The sequence below is a fragment of the Hemiscyllium ocellatum genome, chromosome 8 (genome assembly GCF_020745735.1).
Source record: "Hemiscyllium ocellatum isolate sHemOce1 chromosome 8, sHemOce1.pat.X.cur, whole genome shotgun sequence".
Classification (NCBI taxonomy): Eukaryota; Metazoa; Chordata; class Chondrichthyes; order Orectolobiformes; family Hemiscylliidae; genus Hemiscyllium; species Hemiscyllium ocellatum.
In genome coordinates, this window is record NC_083408.1 from 26887963 (window position 1) to 26913584 (window position 25622).

The 25622-nt window shown below is 44.3% G+C and overlaps 1 protein-coding gene across 1 annotated transcript in view; it reads right to left on the reverse strand.

Annotated features, from left to right (window-relative positions):
* The window catches only part of heatr4 (HEAT repeat containing 4), a 70769-nt gene that overhangs the window by 15358 nt on the left and 29789 nt on the right, over positions 1–25622 (reverse strand). Inside the window, exons 6-11 of the mRNA XM_060828643.1 lie at positions 23189–23323; positions 16785–16973; positions 13856–14016; positions 8693–8797; positions 7047–7165; positions 411–591 (exon numbers count right to left, since the gene is read on the reverse strand). Coding sequence (XP_060684626.1) covers positions 411–591; positions 7047–7165; positions 8693–8797; positions 13856–14016; positions 16785–16973; positions 23189–23323 — 890 coding nt within the window. The remainder of the gene's footprint in view (positions 1–410; positions 592–7046; positions 7166–8692; positions 8798–13855; positions 14017–16784; positions 16974–23188; positions 23324–25622) is intronic.

Genomic DNA, 25622 nt, shown 5'->3' on the forward strand with positions numbered 1-25622 from the left:
GCGGTCTCTGATTGTGAAACATGGGTGTGTTGAGTATTCCTTCTACCAGTGGGCAAAGAAATAGCTGCTTGACTGTTTGTCACTGTGATGTGAGATATCAGAGACTGGTGTCCAGTCTCTAGCAGTCACCCATGTGGTGTGCTTTTACAAGGTTTTGAGAATTTCAATTGGTCAGGTAGTGAGTGGCCACGGCTCAGACAGCAGCTGCCAGACCTGCAGAGTTTCTCCAGTTTTTTCTGTTTTCAATGTGTTTAGTTTTTAACTATGCACAGTCAAACCCGCTTTCTGCTCCCCTGTGCATCTTGATGACAGGCAGGCAGCAGAATCAACTGGGAATCCTGCTCCGGTCACTGTTAAAGATTCTCGCTTAACGAAGGCAGAACTTCAGAGTAATTTAGTACTGTTCCTACCTGCTCATCCTTTATCTTCAACAAACCAGCTGTCAGGCATGCCTCTCGCCTCACACCAACAAAATCATCACTGAAACAGGCGAGGAAGCTCGGCATCAGTTTTCCAGTCATCACACCGAGCTGACCAATACATGACAAGGCCTCGATTCGGCTCCTGCAATCCCCTTTCTCCAATATCTCCCTGCAAAACAATTGAATACAGTACAATCACCCCTCACATACTGACAGTCCCAGCTGCTAAGTCTAACAGCAGTCTAGGCTTGTTTAATATATCATTCCAGTTGCATGACCACTGTAGTCTTTGGCTATAAACTCTGTGTCTTATGATCCTGCTCCACAGCTATCTGAAGGAGCAGTGCTCTGAAAGCTAGTGCTTCCAAATAACCTGTCAGACTACAAAGTGCTGTTGTGCAAATTTTAAAGATGAAATTAGACCATGAATCAAATTTGCTTTCTATCAACCTGATCAATGCCTTATGCTACGACAAAGTTATTGATTATTCTTCATTATCAATATCTCTCATAGATTAGAATGAACCCAGACATGAGCTAAGGAAACCCCAGAGAGAGAGAGAGAGACAGAGACACAGAGAGAGAGAGAGAGAAAAACATAGATTAGCAGGTCTCTTTCAATGTCATGTTTCACATTACTCACATACTGGATCCCAAAAGAGAATTTTCTGGAAGTGATCTGATTAACATTTAAATGAATTAATCACTTTCACTGTCAGTGGAGGTTGACCATTAAAATATTGTTTCTATTCAATTCCTAAGGTGCTTAAATAGCTAATTCTGTTCATCTTTAAGAGCTTCCTGCAAGAGCTTTGTGTTACCTACATCTTTAGCTATTGTGCATAACAACACTAGCTCCAAATTCTGATAAAGATATTAACACCTCGGAGATGCCACTGGCATCATTCCCAGTGCTGATAGAAATCTCCCTGCCCTTGACCAGCTGAAGAGAACAGAAGAACATCTACAAATGAGGGAAAAAATGAAGAGCAATCATGGATTTCAAAAAGAAATGTTCTTGTTGACCATATTTCCTCCTGAGAAAACTAATATAGATTAGATAAGAGTCATAAAGATGTACAGCGTGGACACAGACCCTTTGGTCCAACTCATCCATGCTGACCAGATATCCTAAAATAATCTACTCCCATTTGCCAGCACTTGGCCCATATCCCTCTAAACCATTCCTATTCATATTCATATGCCTTTTAAATGTTGTACTAGCCTCCATCACGTGGTAGGCTTATGCGGAAAGTCAGGAGGCATGGAATAGTGGGAAATTTGGCCAGTTAGATAGAGAACTGGCTAACCGTTCGAAGTCAGAGAGTGGTGGTAGATGGTAAATATTCAGCCTGGAGTCCAGTTACAAGTGGAGTTCCGCAGGGATCAGTTCTGGGTCCTTTGCTGTTTGTAATTTTTATTAATGACTTGGAAGAGGGAGTCGAAGGGTGAGTCAGTAAATTTGCAGACGATACAAAGATAAGTGGAGTTGTGGATAGTGAGGAGGGCTGTTGTCAGCTGCAAAGGGACTTCGATATGATGCAGAGCTGGGCTGAGGAGTGGCAGATGGAATTCAACCCTGTCAAGTGTGAGGTTGTCCATTTTGGAAGGATAAATAAGAGTGCGGAATACAGGGTTAACGGTAGGGTTCTTAGTAAGGTGGAGGAGCAGAGGGATCTTGGGGTCTATGTTCAAAGCTCTTTGAAAGTTGCCACTCAGGTGGATAGAGCTTGTAAGAAGACCGATGGTGTATTAGCATTCATTAGCAGAGGGATTGAATTCAAGAGTCGTGAGGTGATGTTGCAGCTCTACAGGACATTGGTAAGGCCACACTTGGAGTACTGTGTGCAGTTCTGGTCGCCTCACTTTAGGAAAGATGTGAAAGCTTTGGAGACGGTGCAGAGGAGATCTACCAGGCTGTTGCCTGGAATGGAGAATAGGTCGTACGAGGATAGGTTGAGAGTGCTAGGCCTTTTCTCATTGGAACGGCGAAGAATGCGGGGTGACTTGATAGAGGTTTATAAGATGATATGGGGACTAGATAGAGTAGACAGTCAGAGACTTTTTCCCCAGGTACAACAGAGTGTTACAAGGGGGCATAAATTTAAGGTGAAGGGTGGAAGGTATGGGGGGGGAATGTCAGAGGTAGGTTCTTTACTCAGAGAGTGGTGGGGGCATGGAATGCGCTGCCTGTGGGAGTGGCAGAGTCAGAATCATTGGTGACCTTTAAGCGGCAATTGGATAGGTACATGGATAGCTGCTTAAGCTAGGACAAATGTTTGGCACAACATCGTGGGCCGAAGGGCCTGTTCTGTGCTGTATTGTTCTATGTTCTATATCACTTTTTTTTTGGCAGCTCATTCCACAAACATTGCCACTTAGGTCCAATTTAAATCTTTCCCCTCTCACCCTAAACCAATGCCCTCTAGTTCTGGACTAGAGATTGTGCAGCGGATGTAATTTATCTGGATTTTCAAAAGGCCTTCACTAACATGACTCAAAAGATTAGTCCAGTTAGGTGATCTTGAGGAACATAAAAGATCCTGAGCAGGCTTGGGCTTGACACAGTTTTGAGAGGATGTTTCCATTGATGGGGACGTCAATAACGAGGAGAACAATTTCAAACTAAGGTCTCCTTTTTAAGGTGAAGAGGAGGAGGAATTTCTCCTCCTAGGGCAGGTAATGTTCAGAGTTCTTTTCTCCAATGGATCATTAAATATATTTGAGTAGCAGAAGGATTGCTATCTGGCATTCAAGACGGACAGCAGAGATCAGGAGTCAGAGAGGCTGAAGGTAGGAACTGATGTTTCATGTGGCTCTCTACTGGATTTACTGCTGGTCACAATATACAGAAATAATTGAGACACTGGAATCAAAAACACAATTTCCAAATTGTGGATGTCACTAAATTGGAGGGAGTCAACATTGGGAAGGGTTATCACAAAACTGTTTTCAAGCAGAGGGTGGTTCATGTATGGAATGAACTACCAGAGAAAGTGGTGCAGGCAGATAGAAATATAAGATTTAAAAGGGCATAGACAAATATGGGCCAAATGCTGGCAAGTGGGACGAGGTCAGATTGGGTAATCTGCTCAGCATGGATGAATTGGACCAAAGGGTCAGTTTCTGTGCTGTCTGACTCTATAAATCACAAGAGAACATTAATAAACCACAAAATAAGCAAACAATTGGCAAATAATTCATTTTGGCAAGAAAAATGTGGAGGTCACTTATGCACAGGAATGGGATTGCAAATTGAAAATATATCAAAAGTTAGCACACGATTACAGCAAATGATTAGAAAGAAAAAAGAAGATATTAGAGCTTGATTCAAGAATGGAACATAAAAACAGGGACATTTTACCACAGCAGCACTGGGCCTTGGTGAGACCACATCTAGTACTGTTTGGCTTTCTTATTTGAAAAAGGATATAGCTATGCTAGAAGCAGTTCAAAGATGGTTCACCTGACTCATTCCTGGGATTAAATGCTTATCTCTGAAGAAATGCTGAATAGGTTGGGCCCATACCTACAAGGACTTACAAGAACAAAAGGGTGATCCTATTAAAACATGCAAGATCTTGAGGGGATTCAATAGGGTGGGTACCAGGAGGAATTAGCCTCTTATGGGCAGACTAGAGATGGAGTTGAAAAAAAATGAGAACTCCAATTTACAGTGTAGAAGAACAGAACATTTTCTCTCAGTCTGTGTAAGTCCGTTCCCTAGAAAACTGTGGAGGTTAGGTCATTTGGCTAAAAATCACCAGCAGAGGTTTGAAAATCAAGTGGCTTTATGTTGTGCGCACTTTAGCTGCAAACGTTATGTTACTTTTTGGGGAAGCAAGGTGGCTATTTTGAGAGAGAATGACACCAGGAGTTTTTGAGTCAAGAGACAGCCTTTGGATTGGTGCAGCTGCAGTCTGTTACAGATCTGTGCAGTATATACTCAGAGACATCTAGAAGTTTGCAAATAAGTATTCCTTATCATTTCTCTTGGTGAGTGAAGGGGTAGAAGTTGAAAACTTTGAAAATAAAGAATTCAAATTCAAAATAAGACCTAGGCCCACCCAAACAGCTACTGAATTGAAGAACAATCATTGTTCTTCAGGTAATATTGAGTCACCTTTACTTTAAAACACAACTTAAAAGAATTAAGAGAAACAACAAATCTCACCACTGCGTTCTGGACCCAAACTACATAATTTGTTTTCCCTGTCTACATTTATCACCTCTGTCAAACTGTCTTTGTTTGACTTATTTGTGAATGAATATGTATCTGAAGTTTAAAATGAGTACAGCTTAGGTTACAAAGTAGTATATTAAAGGGAGAAGGTGGTGGTGAGCTATTATCTTGAACTACAGCATACCTTGGTGTGAAGAGACATGCAAAGTGTTGTGAAGAAGGGATTTCCGGGATTTTGACCTAGTGACAGTGAATGGTGATATATTTCCAAGTCAAGATGGCGAGTCGCTTGTAGGGAACCTTTATGTGCTGGTGTCCCCATGTATCTGCTGCCCGGATTCTTCCAGATGGTAGCAGTCACAGGTTTGAAAAGTGTTGTCAAAGAAGTTTTAATGAGTTGTTGCATCACATAATATAGTGATGAAGGAAGTAAGTGTGGAAGGTGGTGGCAGGAACAGGTTGGACTGTTCACTTAAGCATCTCAAGTTGAGCTTGAATCACAGGTTTTAACTCAGGGACATGCAAGTCACAGAGCCACGGATGGCATTAGTGAAAATGCAAACTCAACATGCAAACTACTGACTCTGAAATCAGAAACATAATGTTTCAAATCTGATCCAGTGATGAGATTTGGGCTAATGCACACACTGCAGTGCTGAGGGAGCACTGCACTGTCAGAGATGCTGTTTAACAAATGAGGTTTTTTTTTAAGATTAGATTACTTACAGTGTGGAAAAGGCCCTTCGGCCCAACAAGTCTACACCGACCCGCCGAAGCGCAACCCACCCATTCCCCTACATTTACCCCTTTACCTAACACTACGGGCAATTTAGCATGGCCAATTCACCTGACCTGCACATCTTTGAACTGTGGGAGGAAACCGGAGCACCCGGAGGAAACCCACGCAGACACGGGGAGAACATGCAAACTCCACACAGTCAGTTGCCTGAGTCGGGAATTGAACCCGGGTCTCTGACGCTGTGAGGTAGCAGTGCTAACCACTGTGCCGCCCACAAAGAGGTGTTAAATCTGCCTGCCCTTTCAGGTAGTTGTGAGAGATCCATGACACTATTTCGAAAATAAAAGCAGAGTCATTCTTCATAGAGGTCTGACCAATATTTAGCCCCCAATCAACTCCATGAGAAACAGATCACCTGATCATTTCACACTGCTGTTTGTTGGAACCTGCTGCATTGGTTACCATGCATACTATATTACAGCATTAACCATACTTCATAAGATCAAAATTAATGACACACGGCTTCACAATGTCCTGAGATCATGAAACATGCTAGATGAATGTAAGCAGCAGCACATAATCGGACCTCCTCAGTCGGGTGCCTCAGCAGCTCCTCCCTTCACTTGATAAGTTAGTGAAAAATAGCTGGGATGGTGTTTGAAATAGAAATAGAGAAAGGATGGAAGGATTATCAACACATCATAGACCTCCCTTAAATGTGGCAGAGGCTACCTGGTGAGCCTTAAAGATCTAATGACCTTTTTAACAGGAGAATTCTAGTGCAATTTAAAAGCAAGTCTTCATTTACGACCTGAATTTTGCCCTCTGGAAGGTAGCAATTCAAAGGAGAAGTCAAGCAGCATCATCCAATTCCTGTATCCAAGGAGAGTCACTGTTAGGTTTTCTGGGGTTACACTGTGGGCATGGTGGCTCAGTGGTTAGCACTGCTGCCTCACAGCGCCAAGGATCTGAGTTCAATTCCTGCCTCAGGCAACCGTCTGTATGGAGCTTGCACATTCTCCCCGTGTCTGCGTAGGTTTCCTCCGGGTGCTCTGGTTTCCTCCCACAATCCAAAGATGTGCAGGTCATGCTACGTTGCCCATAGTGTTAGGTGCATGAGTGAAGGGTAAATACAGGGTAGGGGAATGGGTCTGGGTGAGTTACTCTTTGGAGGGTCGGTGTGGACTTGTTGGACCAAATGGCCTATTTCATGCTGTAGGGAATCTAATATAACATTGAGCAACATGAGTCTCTCCAAATTATGTGTGATGTAGGATTATTGACAAGAGCAACTTATGCCATCAACTGAAAGAGGAATCTGCAGAAGGCCCAAGCTTGTGATACACTGGTTCAGACGCTTGGGCATTGATAGAGACTCAAGACCTACTGTGGAGTGGAGCTATGACAGGAGAGATGGAATTCTGGATTATTGGTGCTGGAAAAGTACAGCAGTGACCTGATGAAGGGCCTTTGCCCGAAACATTGATTTTACTGCTCCATGGATGTTGCTGAACTGCTGTGATTTTCCAGCACCACTAATCCAGAATCTGGTTTCCAGCATCTGCAGTCATTGTTTTTACCTAGGAGAGATGGAAGTCAAAGTCACAGCTTGTTGGACAGGCTACGTACACTGGCCCTTTGCCTACTGAAACAGTCAAGGACCTGCTTCACAGCTCCAGGCTTCTCCATTATTCTGTCTTACCTGAGCTTATCATGGGCTTCCTTCCCCAGACCCAAGGCTCCCAATGAGTGTGTTGCTGCCTGTCGGACATCACTGTTCCAGTCATTCCACATCAAGTGCACAATCTTGCGTGTTAAATCCTGGGTCATCAAAAAGGTGACAAAACATTTTATTTCACATCTGAACAAGGTAGGCCACTTAGCCCTTCAAGCTTGTCCGACATTCAATAAGACCACGGCTGTTCTGATTTTAATGTCAACTGTACATTTTTGCATATACCCAGATATTTCAACTCCTCGGTCATCAAGAATCTGTGTAGCTCTGCCTTAAAAATATTTAAGGATCTTGCATATACAGTCTTTTGAGGAAGGGAATTTCAAAGACAAACCACGAAGAGAAAATGTTTCATCTACTTTAAATGGGTGAAAATTATTTTTAAACTAAGACACCAGTTCTAGATTCTCCCACAAGAGCGAACATGCTTTCCACATCCACCTGGTCAATCATTCCTCATGATTCAATCCACTCTTTCTCGGGATTAATCCAGTAAACCTTCACTGAACTGCTTCCAACACATTAATATCCTTCCATAGATATGGTGACCAGTGCTGTAGGCAGTACTCCAGATGTGGTCTCAACAATACCCTGTATAACTGAAGCATAATCTTCCTACTCTTCTATTCAATTCCACTCAAAATAAACTATTATTTTCTATTAGCTTTCTTGATTACTTGCTGTACCTGTATACTAATCTTCTGAAATCTTTGCACAAGGACAACCAGATCTCTCTGCATCTCAAGGCGCTGCAACATTTCAATATTCAGACAGAACGCTTTTTATTCTTTGGGCAAAATGGACAATTTCACACTTTTCCACATTTATACTGGATCCACTAAATCTCTGCCTACCCACTGAACTAATTATATCCATTTACAGGTTCCTTATGTCCTCTATGTCTCTTTAGCAAATTTAGCTAATACACCTTCAGTCCCTTCATCCAGATCATTTATATAAATTGTAAAGAACTGGGGCCCTAGCACCTACCCACCTCAACTCTCCTTGCTCTCCCCTCTCTTTCACAGCAGCAACTGCTATCCTCACTTATTGGTAACTATCTTAGCCTTGCCCAGCTGAGCTGTGTGAATGATGATGCGATCCCACTCTACAAGACACCCAGTTTTGTGTTGCATTAGGAGCTGACTAGAATCCAGACAAGCCATCCCTGTGATCTGTAAGGTTCTGGTTTACAACTAAATGGGGAATAGACAGCACTATAACATAACCTAATGAGTGGTACAGTTAGAGTGATTACCCTGTCGAGATATTTGCAAAATTTACAAGAGGTGATCAAATCCCTGTCAAAAACATTGGTGTTTAGAGTACAAAAGATGCCCTGAGGTGGATCTTACAGTAAATCTAAATCCAGCTTCTCAGTCAGGGATTGAAGCCTGAAGAGGGAATACAAAAAGATTACATTGTGGGGACTTGTCACAAATTGATTTTCAGTTACAGCAGCCGTTACAGGTTGGTCGTATACGTGCTCAGGGTTGTGCTCATCTGAGAGGTTATATAGGATCAATACAAACAGGGAACAATGTCCATTCAAAGCATGCCCCAAAAGGCGGCCAGAATATGCAATTAGCATTACAAATTGAACTTAGGCCTACCTTGTTGAGTGAACCACGCAGACAGGAGAAGACCTTGCATGCCAGCACCTTCTCTTGCCAATTGCGGCTGTTCAGATGCTTCGCCAGTATGAAATGTGCCAGAGTCTGGTTAAACAGAGAGATTACCAAATACCAACAGGAAATGTACTAGACCTTGGTGAACAAAATGTGTGGGGGAAATAGTGTATCTAACCCCCATATAATGTACCCCTTGAGAGTGATTGATGGGGCAGAATCTTATTTCTAAACCCGGGCTATACTGCCCAGGGAGTGCTTGTTGGGGACAGTCTAGAGGGAGCTTCACTCTATCTAACCGATCATTTAGCACCTTTGGGAACCCCTCAAACAAGGGGGTGGACAAGCAAATTCATCCATGGAACCTTACAAATGGCCTGCAAAAATGTAGCAAAGATGGTAGCGAAGAACTCAAAGGACATTCCAAACATAAGCTAACATTGTGACTGAACAATTAACATTGTAGGCAATTCAGTGAGTGCAGGAAAATAATGTAGAGTTTGAGGAGGAGTAAGCCTGGGAAAGGCAGAATCTGCGAGGAACTCTCCTCCAACCACAGGTTTGTTCTCTCCTCTGCTGGTTGGCCTGCTCCTCTGAGCACAGGTTCAGTCCCTCCTATTCTTATTCATCCTCAAGAGACAGAACCTATGATTGGTGAAACAGCAAGGTGGGAGAGAGAAAACCTGTGATTGAACTGAAGAGTGGGGAACAAAGAACAAACAAAATTTACAGCCCAGGAACAGGCCCTTCGGCCCTTCAAGCCTGAGCCGATCCAAATCTATTGTCCAAACCTGTCGGTCAATTCCTAAGCATTTGTATCCCTCTGTTCCCCACCTACTAATGCCTCTGTCCACATGCATCTTAAAATGAATCTACCATCCCTGCCTCTACCACCTCTGCTGGCAATGTGTTCCAAACGCTCACCATCCTCTGTGTGAAGTACTTGCTGCGAGTATCCCCCTTAAACTTTCCACCTCTCACCTTCCACTCCTCAATCTCCCTTTTTCTAATGAAAATAAACCTAACCTACTCAATCTTTCTTCATAGCTAGCATCTTCCACACCAGGCAGCATCCTCATAAACCTTCTCTGCAACTTCTCCAAAGTGTCCACATCCTTTTAGTAATGTGGCGACCAGAACTGTACACAGTATTCTAAATGCAGCCGAACCAATATCTTGTACAATTTTAACATGTTTTGCCAGCTCTTATACTCAATACCCTCCAATGAAGACAAGTATACTATATGCCTTCTTGACCACTCTATCCACTTGTGCAGCAACCTTCAGGGTACAATGGACCTGCACTCCCAGATCTCTCTGCCCAACAACTTCTCCCAAGGCTCTTCCGTTCATTGTATAATTCGCTCTACAACTAGTCTTGCCTCAATGCATCACCTCACATTTGTCTGGATTGAAAACCATCTGCCACTTTTCTGCCCAACTCTTCAGTTTATCCAAATCCTCCTGTATTCTCTGACAGTCCCTTATGCTTTCTGCTGCTCCACCAAACTTGTCATCTGCAAACTTGCTGATCATACCAACAGTGCCCTCTTCTAGATCATTTATGTATATCACAAACAACAGTGGCCCCAACACTGACCCGTGTAACACCACCGGTCACCTTTCTCCATTCCGAGAAGCTCCCTTCAACTACTACTCTGTCTCCGGTTGCTCAACCAGTTCTTTATCCACCTGTTAGAACACCCTGCACACCATGTGACTTCACTTTCTCTGTTATCTGCCACGGGGGACCTTATCAAATGTCTGACTAAAGTCCATGTACATGACATCAACAGCCCTTCCTTCATCTATCATTTTGGTCACTTCCTCGAAGAAATCTATTAAGTCGGCACGGCACGATCTCCCCAACACAGAATCATGTTGCCTATCACTGATAAGCCCATTCTTTTCTAAATATAAATAGATCTTATCCCTCAGTACCTTCTCCAGCAACTTTCTCACCACTGATGTCAGGCTCACTGTAGTTACCCAGAATATCTCTACTACCCTTCTTGTACAGGGGGACAACATGAGCAACCCTCCAGTCCTCCAGCACCTCACCTGTATTTAAGGATGCCACAAAGATATCTGTCAGGGCCCCAGCTATTTCCTCTCTCACCTCCCTCAGTAGCCTGGGATAGATCCCATCAGGTCCTAGGGAATTTTCCACCTTAATAACCTCTCGCCTACCCAACACATCTTCCCTACTAATGTCAACATGATCCAGACTAATCAAACTTCTATCTCTAATCTGAACATTCATCATGTTCCTCTCCACAGTGAACACTGATGCAAATTAATCATTCGGAATCTCACCCATTCCCTCAGGTTCGATACACAGCCTTCCTTCATTATCCTTCCTTATTCTTAGTGGACCAATCCTTTCTCTAGTTACCCGCTTGCTTTTTGTATAAGAATAAAATGCTTTGGGATTTTCCTTAATTCTGCTCACCAAAGCTATTTCATGACCCCTTTTAGCTGGCTTGGTTTCTCATTTAAGACTTGTCCTTCTCTTCTCTACAGTGAAGAGTCAGTCAGTCACAGCCCAGGGTTAGGGGAGAGAGCTCAGAGCTTGAAACATGACAGTAAGAACAAAAAATGACATTAGCGCAGGGGTAGGAAACAAACTGGCTATTTGTGAAGTCTACATAGCACTTTTCTGTATTAAACAGGGCTGTCTAGAAGTGAGGAGGGTGCTGGAACTACACCCTGTGTGTTAGTGCCTATTAGTATTGTGTATCCCTTTCTCTGAACAAATACCTTGCTCCACCAGGACTGTGTGGTAGTTGTTGTGCTATAAATGCCCTGTGTATCCCATGTACAGGCATCTCCCACCCTCTCCAAATGAGGTTTGGGCAGTGGAATTCTCATGGACAACCTGAACCTCGTATTGCTATCACAGCTCAAGATCTCTGACTTTATATCATTGACATCGCTGCCCTGAGTGAGACACAGTGGGCAGGAGAAGGTTCAGCTCAAAGAACAAGATAGCAGTTACACCTCTTACCAGAAAAGTAAATCTGAAGACTACATGGGATTCATCTTGTACAAAAAAGGCCAACAAGTTGACGCTTTCAGTGAACCCTTTCCACCTCCCCACACCCTATAGGATAGAAAAATACCTCAAGACCCTTCAGCTCACCCTAACCCAGAAATAGTCCAACACAGTTGGCAATGCATACACCCAAACCTAGGAGCAATGGATGGGGTGAAAGAAGATTTCAGCTCCAACTTTGATCAGTTGCTGTCCTGTGTCTCAAAGGAAGATGGGCTGATTCTCCAGTGATTTCAATGCCAGAGCTGGGAGAGAGACACAAACATCTGGAAAGGTATGATTGATGAGGAAGACAAAGGGAAGATAAAGACAATGGCGTCCCCCAAATGAAATGTCTAGAACACACCCTAGTCATAAATACCTGATTTCGTCAGAGAGACCTCAACAACAGATTTTGGTACCTGCTTGACCAGGTCATCATTAGGTTGAGGGAGCACAAGTAACAGCACACCACCCGTGCCATGACAGGAGCTGACCATTGCTGGACCAACCATTTCCTAATCCGGTCTGCCATCTCGATCAGGGTGGCCTAATAAACAGCAGCAGCATCAGAAACACTGCCTCAGGTAAATAAATAACAATGGATTCACAATCCCTGTCAACAAAGACCTACACAGTCAGTGCTGCACAGACAACCCAGAGAAACTCAATGAAGAGGAACCATAGAATGTCTAAAGCGTATGGACTGTTCTTAACTCCATCATAAACAGTTACCCAGAGGAAGCTTCAAGGTTTCTCTACCAGGAAACATCAAAACTGCTCTGACAAGAATGAATTGGAGGCCCAGGAGTGACTAAATCACAAACACAAAGTGTTCCGCAATTGGAAATACTATCAAAAGTTGGGAAAATTAAGCAGATCCACAGGCAAATGAAGGCCAAACTCCAATCATCAAAAACAAACCAACCTAAAGAACACATGGTGGGTGGAAAGCTCAAGGAAATAAAGCAACCTGCCAACAACCAGGATGTGTGTGAATTCTTCAACACAGTCAGAACTATCCATAGTCCATGTGCCCAAAGATCTATCCCACTGGCAGCTGAGAACAGAATGGCATTCATCAAGGACAGAGATGGAAGGAGCACTTTGAGCACTCACCCCCTCGCCCCGCCGCCCCCAACCTAACCCCCTCACCCTGCCGCTCCCAGCCTCAGCCCCTCACCCTGTTGCCCCCAGCCTCATCCCCTCGCCCTGCCCCCTTACCCTCACCCCCTTACCCTGCCACCCCAAGCCTCACCCCCTCGCCCTGCCGCCCCCAGCCTCACCCCCTCACCCTGCCCCCCTTATCCTCACCCCCTCACCCTGCCGCCCCAGCCTCACACCCTCACCCTGCCAGCCCCAGCCTCACCCCCTCACATTGCCGCCCCAGGCTCACTCCCTCACCCTGCTCCCTTTATCCTCACCCCCTCACACTGCCGCCCCAGCCTCACCCCCTCGCCCTGCTGCCCCCAGCCTCAACCTGCCCCCCCTTACCCTCACCCCCTCATCTTGCCCCCCTTTATCCTCACCCCCTCGCTCTGCCCCCTTACCCTCACCTCCTCGCCTTACTGCCCTGACCCTCACCTCCTCACCCTGCCCCCCCAACCTCACCCCCTCACCTTGCCCCCTTACCCTCACCCTGCCCTCTTACCCTCACCCCCTCACGCTGCCCCTCTTACCCCCCAACCCCTCACCCCCACCCGCTTATCCTCACCCCCTCACCCTGCCCTCTTATCCCAACCCCTCACCCCCACCTCCTCACCCTGCCCCTCTCACCCTCACCACCTCGCCCTGTCCTCCTTACCCTCACCCCCTCACCCTGCCACCCCCTAACCTCTCCTCCTTGTCCTGCCACTCTCAGCCTCAGCCCCTCACCCCATTGCCCCCCAGCCTCACCCCCACATCCTGCCACCCCCTAGCCTCACCCCCACACACTGCCACCCCCCCAGCCTCACCCCCACGCCCTGCCACCCCCCCAGCCTCACCCCCACCCCCCACCCCCCCCCCCACGCCCTGCCACCCCCCCAGCCTCACCCCCATGCCCTGCCACCCCCCCACAGCCGCACCCCTAAGTGTGCGTTTTCTGGTGCACCATAATATTCCAGCTCACATACTGTCCTCTCACTGAGCGGGCCCAGGATCAGACACACTTGCTTCATAATCTCCGGTTCTGGTTTATTGAAGAGATGCTGGATGATTCTGCTGACTACAGGGTAGCTGTCATCACCGTTGAGAGCCAGGCTTTGAGCTGCAATCCAACAATCAGCAGAATTTCCTGTAAGACAAAAAAGTAACTCAACACAGGCCAGAAACCAAACATCGCACCTTCCTGTTCCACATTCTTCTTGAAGCTAAGGAAGTCGAAGGGAGCGTAAACAGAAATTGTGAGAGAAACTCAGCAGGTCTGACAGCATCTGTGGAGAAGCAGCAGCATCAGCATTTTGAGTCTAATATGACTACACTTCAGGAGTTGACAGGAGAGTGGATAGAGGTCTAAGAGATTATGGTGGGTTTGGATAAGGGAGACAAAGATACTTCCATTAGTTGATAGTACATGGACCAGGGTCTCATATGTAAGATTTGGGGTAAGTGATGGATCAGAAGAATCTTTCTGTAGAATAAGCAATAATGAGCTTGAAGTCACAACTAATGAGATAGTGGAAGCAGAGATGATAGATCTGCACTGTAGAGAGCTAGTGTTAGCTATGGTTCAGTGGAAGCACTCATGCCTCAGTTGAGAAGGCAAGGAACTGAACACAATATCTATTCATATATAATCACATATATATAGTCAGATCTGAGGGAGTGCTGCACTCATGGAGGCGTTATCTTTTGGATGAGACATGAAAATAAAAGTTCAGCAATCTACTCATGCATATGCAGAAGGTTCCACAGCACTACTGAAATACCAGCAAGAGAGCTTCTCCCAGTGTCATGGTCAGATTTTATCCTTCAGCAGATAGGATGAGAAATAGATCTGACCGTTATCTCACTCATGGGGGTCTAGATTAGAGTGGTGCTGGAAAAGCACAGGAGATCAAGCAGCATCCAAGGAGCAGGAAAGTCGATGTTTCTGGCAAAAGCCCTTCATCAGGAATGGAGGCAGGGAGCCTCCGGGGGGGGGCTTACAATAGGTGAATGGAGATGGGGGATGAAGATGATAGGTCAGAGGGGAGGGTGGAGCAGATAGGTGGGAAGAGAGATTAGCAGGTAGGACAGGTCATGAGGATGGTGCTGAGCTGGAAGTTAGGAACTGTGGTAAGGTGGGGGGAAGGGGAAATAAGGAAACTGGTGAAGTCTCGGAACACTTCAACCCCAGGGCATCAAGGTAGACTTGTGCTTTTCAAAATATAAAGAACTCATTGTGACACTATTATTTTAGAAAGAGAGATCATATACATATAAAAAGATCCAATTAACTATTACCACATTATTAGCAAACCAACTGCCTCTGAACAATGCTAAAACCCAGACAGATGAGGGAGTTTCAACTCCATTGTTTTATTAAGAAGGTTTATGAAATATAAAAACTGAAGGTTGATGACGTGTGGTCCTGCCACAGGTTGGTTTTGAATCAACTGAAAAGTGTCTGACTTATCTCTGTTAATCAGGGTTCCCTGTAAGAGGGGAATCTTCAGGTCAGGACAGTTAGTCAGGGACATCTGTCTGGGTTTCAGCACTGGTTAGAGACAGTTAATCAGGGACTTTACACTGTGAAAACAAGATGTTTTGTTTGAAAAAAGTAATAAACTTCTTGTCCAAGGGCAGAATTTTAGATCCAGTTCGAAGTCTATCTTGTATTTCAATAAGTATGACTTTTCTAACTTTTGTCACAGTACTCGGAGTTCTCAATTGTCAGTTGAGTGCCTTGTTTGATTATGCTGAACAAAATTTGGTATTATTTATTAACTCAGTGACCTCATCCTACTAGATGGTATATACCTGTCAAATCTGAAGCATTGAAACTATATACTTTGAAACGGCTGAAACTTTTAATTAGGTTAGCTCAATAGAATCAAACTAGTCCATAACTATGTAAACTCCAATTTAAAGCTTATAGCGTTAGTTGACTAAAAGTATCACTTAAGGACAGAAAGTAGTGAGTCTTGGTAAATAATTATCCTCCAGTCTGAAATACAATGCTCCACCAAGACACACCTGGGACCACAGTTTTACTGGTATAGATTTTCAAGAATAAAGTTATTGAATACAAATGCATTGAATGGGAGGGTTCTTGAAGAGATGCAGAGAAGATTTGCAACAATGGTTCGAATGATGAGAGATTTTCACAACAAAGTAAGGTCAGAAAGGTTGGAGTAAAAACAGTTGATGAGAGACTTGATAGAGGTGTACGTGGTCTAATTAAGATAAATAAAAATGCTGTCTCTCTTGGGAGTCTGGAACTAAAGGGCATAGGTTTAGGGTGAGAGAGGAAAGATATATAAGAGACCCAAGGAGCAACTTTTTCACCACCTAAGGGTGGTACATGTATGGAATGAGCTGCCAGAGAAAGTGGTGAAAGCTGGTACAATTACAACATTTAAAAGGCTTTTGGATGGGTATAAGAGGGGTTTGGAGGGATATGGGCCGGGTGCTGGCAGGTGGGTCTAGATTGGGTTGGGTTATCTGGTCGGCATGGACGGGTTGGACCAATGGTCTGTTCCCATGCTGTACATCTCCATGACTCTATGGTGGTACAAAGATTGTGGGACACAGATTTAAGGCTCGGGGAGAAGTTATGAGGAATGTTTTTACACAGCGAGTGCTGACTTGGAACTCACTGTTTACAAGGTTGGTAACAGCAGGGACAATCTTTTCAAAAGAAATTGGAAATGCTGTTGAAAGAAATAAACTTGCAGGGTTATGAGAAAATTAGACTGACTGAATTGCAATAAAGACCCAGTATGGACTTGATAGGCTGAAAAGCCTCCTTCTATATTATAATTACTCTTTGACTTTAGAAGTTGGATAATCCTGAAGCTGTGAAGGGCACTGGATATATACACAAGGCTTTCTCATGGATCAACCAGTGATAGTTCATACCGTGAAGGAGGTTGTCACGTAGGATCTCTAAGACTCTATCATTCACTTTCTCCATTGTGACATGGCAGATGGCTGCTGCCAATTGTACGTGCTTGTTACTGCTGTTCAGGGCCTCACTAATCAGCGGTTGAAGAGACTCGGGCACAGCTTGAACTTCACTCACATTCCTCAAGTGAAGATTGATACAATCTGGAAGAAATCATTGGCATTTTACAGAAATTCAGTCATATGAAAACTTGTTCTGTCCATGTTCAGCCCTGTTATGACTCTCAGTATTCCAACAGTGACAGTTGCATAATGGTATTGTTACTGGATTGCTCTAAAGACACAGGTTCAAATTCCATCCAGGCAGAAGGTGGAATTTGGATTTATTTATAAAAAAGAAAGAATCTGGAATCAAAAGTTAATCTGTGACGGCAGCCATGAAACTATCGGTTGTTGTAAAATCCCACCTGGTTCGCTCATGTGTTTTGTCAGTTCACAAATGGATGCCAGCTGGGTTAACTCACGGCTGTTGAACATCTTGCCTCAAGGGAGAGAAAAGCTGACATGGGATGCCATGGCTCCCACACAATATGCTCTTCAGGGATGCCTCACTAAACTAAACATCTCACCTCATGGGAACAGAAACTGATGATTCAAACATTTTCATGTCTATTAGCTCTCAAGGATAGTGGAATCAAGGGTTATGGAGATAAAGCAGGAACAGGATACTGATTAAGGATGATAGCCATGGTCATACTGAATGGTGGTGCAGGCTCGAAGGGCAGAATGGCCTACTCCTGCACCTATTGTCTATTGTTTAGAGAAGTAAATCTACTACTATCTTCAAATGGTCTATGCAATGGGTCTGAAGCCACATGTAGAAATATGGCCAACCTGCCCTCTCTGAAATGGCCTACCAAGCTACTTGGTTCAATGGTAATTAGGGCAAACAGAGATGCCCAGATCCCATGAAATATTCAATAAATGAAACCCCCATTGACAGAAATGGGAATAGATGAAGACACATTCTGGCCTGCTTTTGTGTGAAGAGATGCAATGAAACCATCAGCACTCAGCATATTATGAAGTAAGGAGAAAGTGAGGACTGCAGATACTGGAGATCAGAGCCAAAAATGTGTTGCTGGAAAAGCGCAGCAGGCCAGGCAGGATCCAAAGAGCAGGAGAATCGAAGAAGGGCTCATGCCCGAAACGTCGATTATCCTGCACTTTGGATATTATGGCATAAATCAGCAGCAGCCTCTGCAGACTTTACCTGTAAGTTAAACATTGCAAACAGGATGCTGCTGTCCAATTTGCCCTGATTCTCTAGATGTGATACTACACTGATGTGTTATGGGACAGAAGGAGGCCACTCAACTCATCCTGCTGGCACTAATTTTTCAAATGAGCAACGTTACCTCATGACAATCTCCCACTTTTTGTCCATATCTGTCCACATTATTTTTATCCAAATAATTCAATCCAAATAAATGTTCGGGGATGTGTGGGTTAGGTGCATTAGTCAGGGGAAATCTAGAGTAATAGGGTGCCTCCCCTCCTTTAGATGTAGCATATAGGGCATTCTCTATGTGAACTTTTGGGCCAAATGGCCTGTTTCCACACTATAGGGATTCTATGATAATCATCCACATAATTAGGTCACAGCTACAGATTTGTATGTAGTTCTGGAATCTGCACTTTAGAAGGGATGTGATAGCACTGGAGAGGATATAAAGGGGATATCAGGGTGTTGTTTGAGCTGGAGGGTTTAGTTATGACGATTGCAAGGAAGTCAGGAAAGACCTAAAAAGAGAGCTCAAAAGAACCAGGAGGAGACATGAGAAGTTGTTGGCGGAAAGGATCAGGGTTAACTCTAATGCTTTCCATAGGTATGACAGGGATAAAAGAATGATGAGAGTTAAATTAGGGCCAATCAAGGACAATAGTGGGAAGTTGTGTGTGGAGTCAGAGGAGATAGGGGAAGCACTAAATAAATATTTTTTGAGTGTTCACTATAGAAAATGAAAATGTTGGCGAGGAAGATACAGAGATACTTGCATCTAGACTAGAAGAGATTGAGGTTCACAAGGAAGAGGTATTAGAAATACTGCAGAGTGCGAAAATAGACAAGTTCCTGGGCCGGATGGGATCTAGGAGAAAATGAGGACAGCAGATGCTGGAGTACCAGAGTTGAAAAATGTGGTGCTGGAAAAACACAGCAGGCCAGGCAGTATCCGAGGAACAGGAGAATCGACGTTTCGGGCGTAAGCCCTTCTTCAGGAATCCTCCTGAAGATTCTCCTGCTCCTCGGATGCTGCCTGGCCTACAGGATGGGATCTATCCTAGGATCCTCTGGGAAACAAGAGAAAAGATTGTCGAGCCTTTGGCATTGATGTTCAAATCATCATTGTCTACAGGAATAGTGCCTGAGGACTGGAGGATAGCAAATGTGGTTCCCTTGTTCAAAAAGGGTAGTAGAGACAACCCTGGTAATTACAGACCAGTGAGTCTCACTTCAGTTGTTGGTAAAATGTTGGAAAAGGTTATAAGAAATGGGATTTGTAACCATCTAGAAAAGAATAATCTGATCAGGGACAGTCAGCACAGTTTTGTGAAAAGTAGATCGTGCCTAACAAATTTTATTGACTTTTTTGACAAAGTGACCAAACAGGTAAACCAGTTGATGTGGTGTATATGGATTTCAGCAAGGCGTTCAATAAGATTCCCCACAATAGGCTATTATACAAAATGCGGAGGAATGGGATTGTGGGAGTCATAGCAGTTTGGATCAGTAATTGGCTTGCGGAAAGAAAACAGAGGGTTGTAGTTGATGGAACATGTTCACCTTGGTGTCCAGTTACTAGCAGCGTACCGCAAGGGTCGGTGTTGGGTCCACTGCTGTTTGTCATTTTTATAAATGACCTGGATGAGGGCTTAGAAGGGTGGATTAGTAAATTTACGGACAACACTAAGGTCAGTGGAGTTGTGGATAGTGACAAAGGATGTAGTAGGTTGCAGAGAGACATAGTTAGGATGCAGAGCTGGGCTGAGAGGTGGCAAATGGAGTTTAATGTGGACAAGTGTGAGGTGATACACTTTGGGCAGAGTAATCAGAATGCAAAGTACTGGGCTAATGGTAAGATTCTTGGGAGTGCAGATGATCAGAGAGATCTCGGTGTCCATGTACACAGATCCCTGAAAGTTGCCACCCAGATTGACAGGGTTGTTAAGAAGGCATACGGTGTTTAGGCCTTTAATTATAGAGGGATTGAGTTCCGGAACCAGGAGGTTATGCTGCAGCTGTACAAAACTCTGGTACGGCCACACTTGGAGTATTGTGTACAGTTCTGGTCACTGCATTATAAGGATGGGGAAACTTTGGAAAGGATGCAGAGGAGATTTACTAGGATGTTGCCTGGTATGGAAGGAATGTCTTACGAGGAAAGGCTGAGGGCCTTGAGGCTTTTCTCATTAGAGAGAAGGTTGAGAGGTGACTTAATAGAGACATACAAGATAAACAGAGGGTTAGATAGGGTGGACAGGGAGAGCCTTTTTCCAAGTGTGGGAATGGCAAACACGAGGGGACACAATTTTAAAGTGAGGGGAGATAGGTATAAGACAGATGTCAAAGGTAATTTCTTTACTCATAGTAGTAAGGGGATGGAATGTTTTGCCTGCAACAGTAGTAGATTCACCAAGTTTAAGTGCATTTAAGTTGTCATTGGACAGGTATATGGACGTACATGGAATAGTGTAGGTGGGATGGGCTTCAGATTAGTATGGCAGGGCGGCGCAACATCGAGGGCCGAAGAGCCTGTACTGTGCTGTAATGTTCTATGTAGAGACTGGAGAGACTGGGGCTTTCCTTAGAGCAGAAGAGATTGAGAGGGGGCATGATAATGTTGCATAAAATTACAAGGAGCACAATAGGGGTAGACAGGAAGAAACGTTTCCTCTTGACGAAGGGATCAATGACCAGAGGACATCGATTTAAGGGAAGGGGCAAGGGATTTAGAGAGATGTGAGGAAAAACATTTTCATCCAGAGGGGTGGGAATCTGAAACTCACTGCTTGTCAGGGTGGTAGAGGCAGAAACTCTCATACTATTTAAATAGTATTTAGATGTATGCTTTGGTTTTTCAAGGAACAAAGCTAAGGGCCAAGTGCTGGAAAATTAGATTAGAATAGTTAGGTAATTGTTTTTGACTGGTGATGGTGTGATGGACACCTCTGTACTATAAATCTCTATGACTCTCTCACTCACATTACCCTTGCTTATTTTGCAAATAACTTTAAATCTATGCTGTCTGGTTCTTGTTTCTTTGACAAGCAAGAACAGTATCTCCCTACCTACTCACTGTAGCCCGCTGGTGATTTTGAAAACCCCTCCTACTGCATCTCATCAAATCTTTCTATTCTCCAAAGAGAACAGTCCCAACTTCTTCAATTTGCCCTCACAACTGAAGCTTCTCATCACTGGAACCATTCTTGCAAATCACCTCAACACTGTCTCCAATGCACTCACATTCCTTCCTACAGTACAGTACCAAATTTAACACAATACCGCAGCTCAGGTCCAACAAGTGTTTTATACAAATTTATCATCGCCTTGTTGCTCTTGTACTCTATGTCCCAATTAATAAAACATCCAAGTAGTTATCAACTAAAGAGGTCAGAAAATGTTGAGACTCTCACCTTCAGGTTTCAGTGAATTTAACAGTATGATAAATCTTAATTACTGCCAAAGATTAAATATTTTAACTTAGAGTCCGTGGCTTTGACTGGCTGTTTCAGTGGAGACTCTTCAACCTGATGCCTGCCCTGACCACACACACTCCACAGTATCTCCCAACACCATAGCTTGCATTAAAAAAACACAAAATGTCAGAGAGCAATAAAAATGTAATGAACAATGAGCATCATGACTTTGATCACTGACAATTCTGGACTGCATACTTTTAAAAAGACTATAAGATATAGCAGTAAAATTAGGCCATTCAGCCAATTGAGTCTTCTCTGCCACTCAATGAGATCATGTTTGATCTGATAATCTTCAACTCCACTTTCCTGCCTTTTCCTCATAAGCCCCAACTCCTTTCCTGATTAAAAATCTCTCTATCTCAGCCTTGAATACACCAGCTTCAACAGCCCTCTGCAGCAAAGGATTTCACAGAGTCACTACCCTCGGAGGGAAGAAATGCCGCCTCACTTTTGCCTTAAATGTAAAGCTCCTTACTCTGAGATTATTGCTTCTGATCTTGGACTCTCCTACAAGGGAGAAACAACATCTCTGTATCTACCCTGCCTAGTCCCCTAAGAATCTTGTATATTTCAATATTTCACACTCTTCTAAATTCCAATGAGTACAGGGTCAACCTACTGTCAACCTCTTCTTATAAGCCTGTCTTTTCCATACCTGGTATCAACCTAGAGAACCTTCTCTAGATTGCTTGTTTCACATTTCCTGTTACACTGTGTGAGGTTCTCCCAGTTGTTCCTGCTACATAGTGAGCAATCCTCATGCAAGTCTCAGCATGTCACCCCATATTTTTCCGTGACAGAGAGATTCTCCCAATTGCTCCTGATTTTTGAGACTCCATAATATTCCTGTTATTGTGTCCAATTCTCCCAAACAGACCCATTATTTTCAGTGAAATTCTCTCTATATGCTTGAGTATATATATATATATATATATATATAGTTTCTATTGTTGTGTGCCCCTCCTGACATTGTACCTGTTACTGTCAGTATGGTCACAACTCTTCGTGCTACCATTAGTGTGTGCATGCATGTGACAAGAGTTTGAGAGAGTGTGTGAGTGTGTGAGTGTGTGTGTGTGTGTGTGTGTGTGAGTGTGTGTGAGTGTGTGTGTGAGAGAGAGAGAGAGACACAGACAGACAGAGAGTGACAGCGAGAGAGAATGCTCTATACAACTACAGCCAAGGAAGGGGAGGTTGAGATTGTTTTTTTTCTCTTTTTGCAGTCCATCTCTGTAACTGACATATTCCAAAAACAACAGGCGGACAACAACAAAACTTGGTACACAACAAAAAAAATGAATTTGTTCTTTATGAAGATTGCTCTCAATTTCCCAGTGACTCTTAACCACCAGGCTGGGATTCAGCTGGGATGGGGGAGACCTACTTATGACTCCACAGTCACAGTCATATGATTGACTCTTAATTGCCTAGCAAAGTACTCAGTTGAATGCAAAGATGAGCAAAAGGTACTGGCTATGACAGTGTTAGAATCAACAATGGTGTTCCATTGTTATACAGCCCTGGGAACCACCTAAACTGCTTCTGTTCACAAAGATCTTTGTGCTATTGATAAGGTCAAGACAGCTGCACACATTTTAGGCACTCAACAATGCAACACTAAAATGGAATTTCCTTAGGCATATACATGTAAATCACACCTTTGTCTTCTTCCAGTTGTGGCCGCTCAATAGCTCCTGATGCACAGGTTGCGAGAGCACTGAGCTGGACATAACTATGTATTGCTTTGAGGTCCCTCTTCAGTTCTTCGATTGTGATATCCTGCCAATGTGAATCTAGACCGTAACACAATTTAAAAAATAGTATTTTCTATCACTGTTTCCAGCTTACATAGTATTGTAGAAAGATTCATAATACAGTTGATGATTGTATCCGAGAAGAATCCAGTTTATACTGAAACTACATGCAGCAAGGTCAAACGTTCAGCTCTCAGTCAGTTGACAGGAGGGATGTTGAGGAAGAAATAGGACAGAGCTCTCATTGCCAATCACTATCCAGGGAACCTTAGGAGAAGATCTGATGCCAGAATCGCAGTTTGGGTTCACACATGAACAAAAGTCCCTTGGCTAAGGTGAGAGAGGGAACCAGCGCTCCTGTGACTATTGTTAAACTAGAAAATATCACAAACACCCCAGTTATCAATTATGAATTGTAAATAGCGGAGGCCCTAGGACTGATCTTTGAATTTTAATCTTTGTAACTGATAGCTACAGCCTGGCAAAATGGAAATGACCCATTTATTTCTACTCTCTATTTTCAGCCCCATTCAATAATTCTTAGTCTTTGCTAATATATTCTCCCAATTTCATGGGATCAAATTGTGTGCAACAGCCACTTATGTGGCACCTTATCAAATGTTATTTTGAAAATCCAAGTTCAACACATCCAGCTACTCACGCACTCTCCTGCTCACCCACATTCATTTATTTAGAGACCCGAGGACTTTAATTAGTTGAAAATGGCAGTTGGGTCATAAATAGGGTACATAAAGTTGCCTTTCTTGAACACTCCTATCCTTCTTAGACTTAAGACAGTGAGATTAACCTGGCTCATTTTGTTGCAGTAAAAAATGAGGTCTACAGATGCTGGAGATCACAGCTGCAAATGTGTTGCTGGTCAAAGCACAGCAGGCCAGGCAGCATCTCAGGAATAGAGAATTCGACGTTTCGAGCATAAGCCCTTCATCAGGAATAAGAGAGAGAGCCAAGCAGGCTAAGATAAAAGGTAGGGAGGAGGGACTAGGGGGAGGGGCGATGGAGATGGGATAGGTGGAAGGAGGTCAAGGTGAGGGTGATAGGCCGGAGTGGGGTGGGGGCGGAGAGGTCAGGAAGAGGATTGCAGGTTAGGAGGGCGGTGCTGAGTTGAGGGAACCAGGCAGGATCCCAAATCCAAATTGAAATTGGGCAATTTGATCAGGATGAAAAGCGGCAATTTATTCAGCATTAACCATGATCACAAGAGCTGGGCCTCTTTCTGTTAACCATGTACTACTAGCAACACCCCCATCTTCAACACTGCTTGAACGCTTTCCCAATGAAGTTTTTATTCCTTAAGGGAATGAATATACGTTGCAAATTTTGAATTAATTCGTTAAAAGATTCAGCACTTTGGAAAACCATTCTTCAGCATGAGTCAATGAGTGTGAAATCTGTATCCCCGTGAGAATCAAATGTCTGTACAGCCTGTACCCTAGAGAGCCAGTAAGTGCGGGTTCCACAAATGCTAACTGGCAGGTGCAAAGGGAGCTGACTACCACTGGGGTGGCGATGGGTACAAGGGGAGCTGACTGTCACTGGGGAGGCGATGGGTACAAGGGGAGCTGACTGCCACTGGGGAGGCGATGGGTACAAGGGGAGCTGACTGTCACTGGGGAGGCGATGGGTACAAGGGGAGCTGACTGCCACTGGGGAGGCGATGGGTACAAGGGGAGCTGACTGCCACTGGGGAGGCGACGGGTACAAGGGGAGCTGACTGCCACTGGGGAGGCGACGGGTGCAAGGGGAGCTGACTGCCACTGGGGAAGCGACGGGTACAAGGGGAGCTGACTCTCACTGGGGAGACGACGGGTACAAGGGGAGCTGACTCTCACTGGGGAAACAGGTACGGGGAGCTGTCACTGGGGAGACAATGGGTACAAGGGGAGCTGACTGTCACTGAGGAGACAACGGGTATTTGGGGAGTTATCACTGGGAGACGATGGAGACAAGGGGAGCTGACTGTCACTGGGGAGACGGGGACAAGGGGAGCTGTCACTGGGGAGACGACGGGGACAAGGGGAGCTGGCTGTCACTCAGGTGGCAAGTTCCACAGGTGCTGACTTTGATTGGGTGTAGGTTTGATGGGTGAGAGGTGACCTTATAGAGGTTTATAAAATCATGAGGGGCGTGGATAGGGTAAATAAACAAGGTCTTTTCCCTGGTATGCGGGAGTCCAGAACTAGAGAGCAAGGTTTAGGGTGAGAGGGGAAAATTTTAAAAGGAACCTAAGGGGTAACATTTTCATGCAGAGGGTGGTGCGTATATAGAATGAACTGCCAGAGGACGTGGTGGAGGCTGGTAGAATTACAGCATTTAA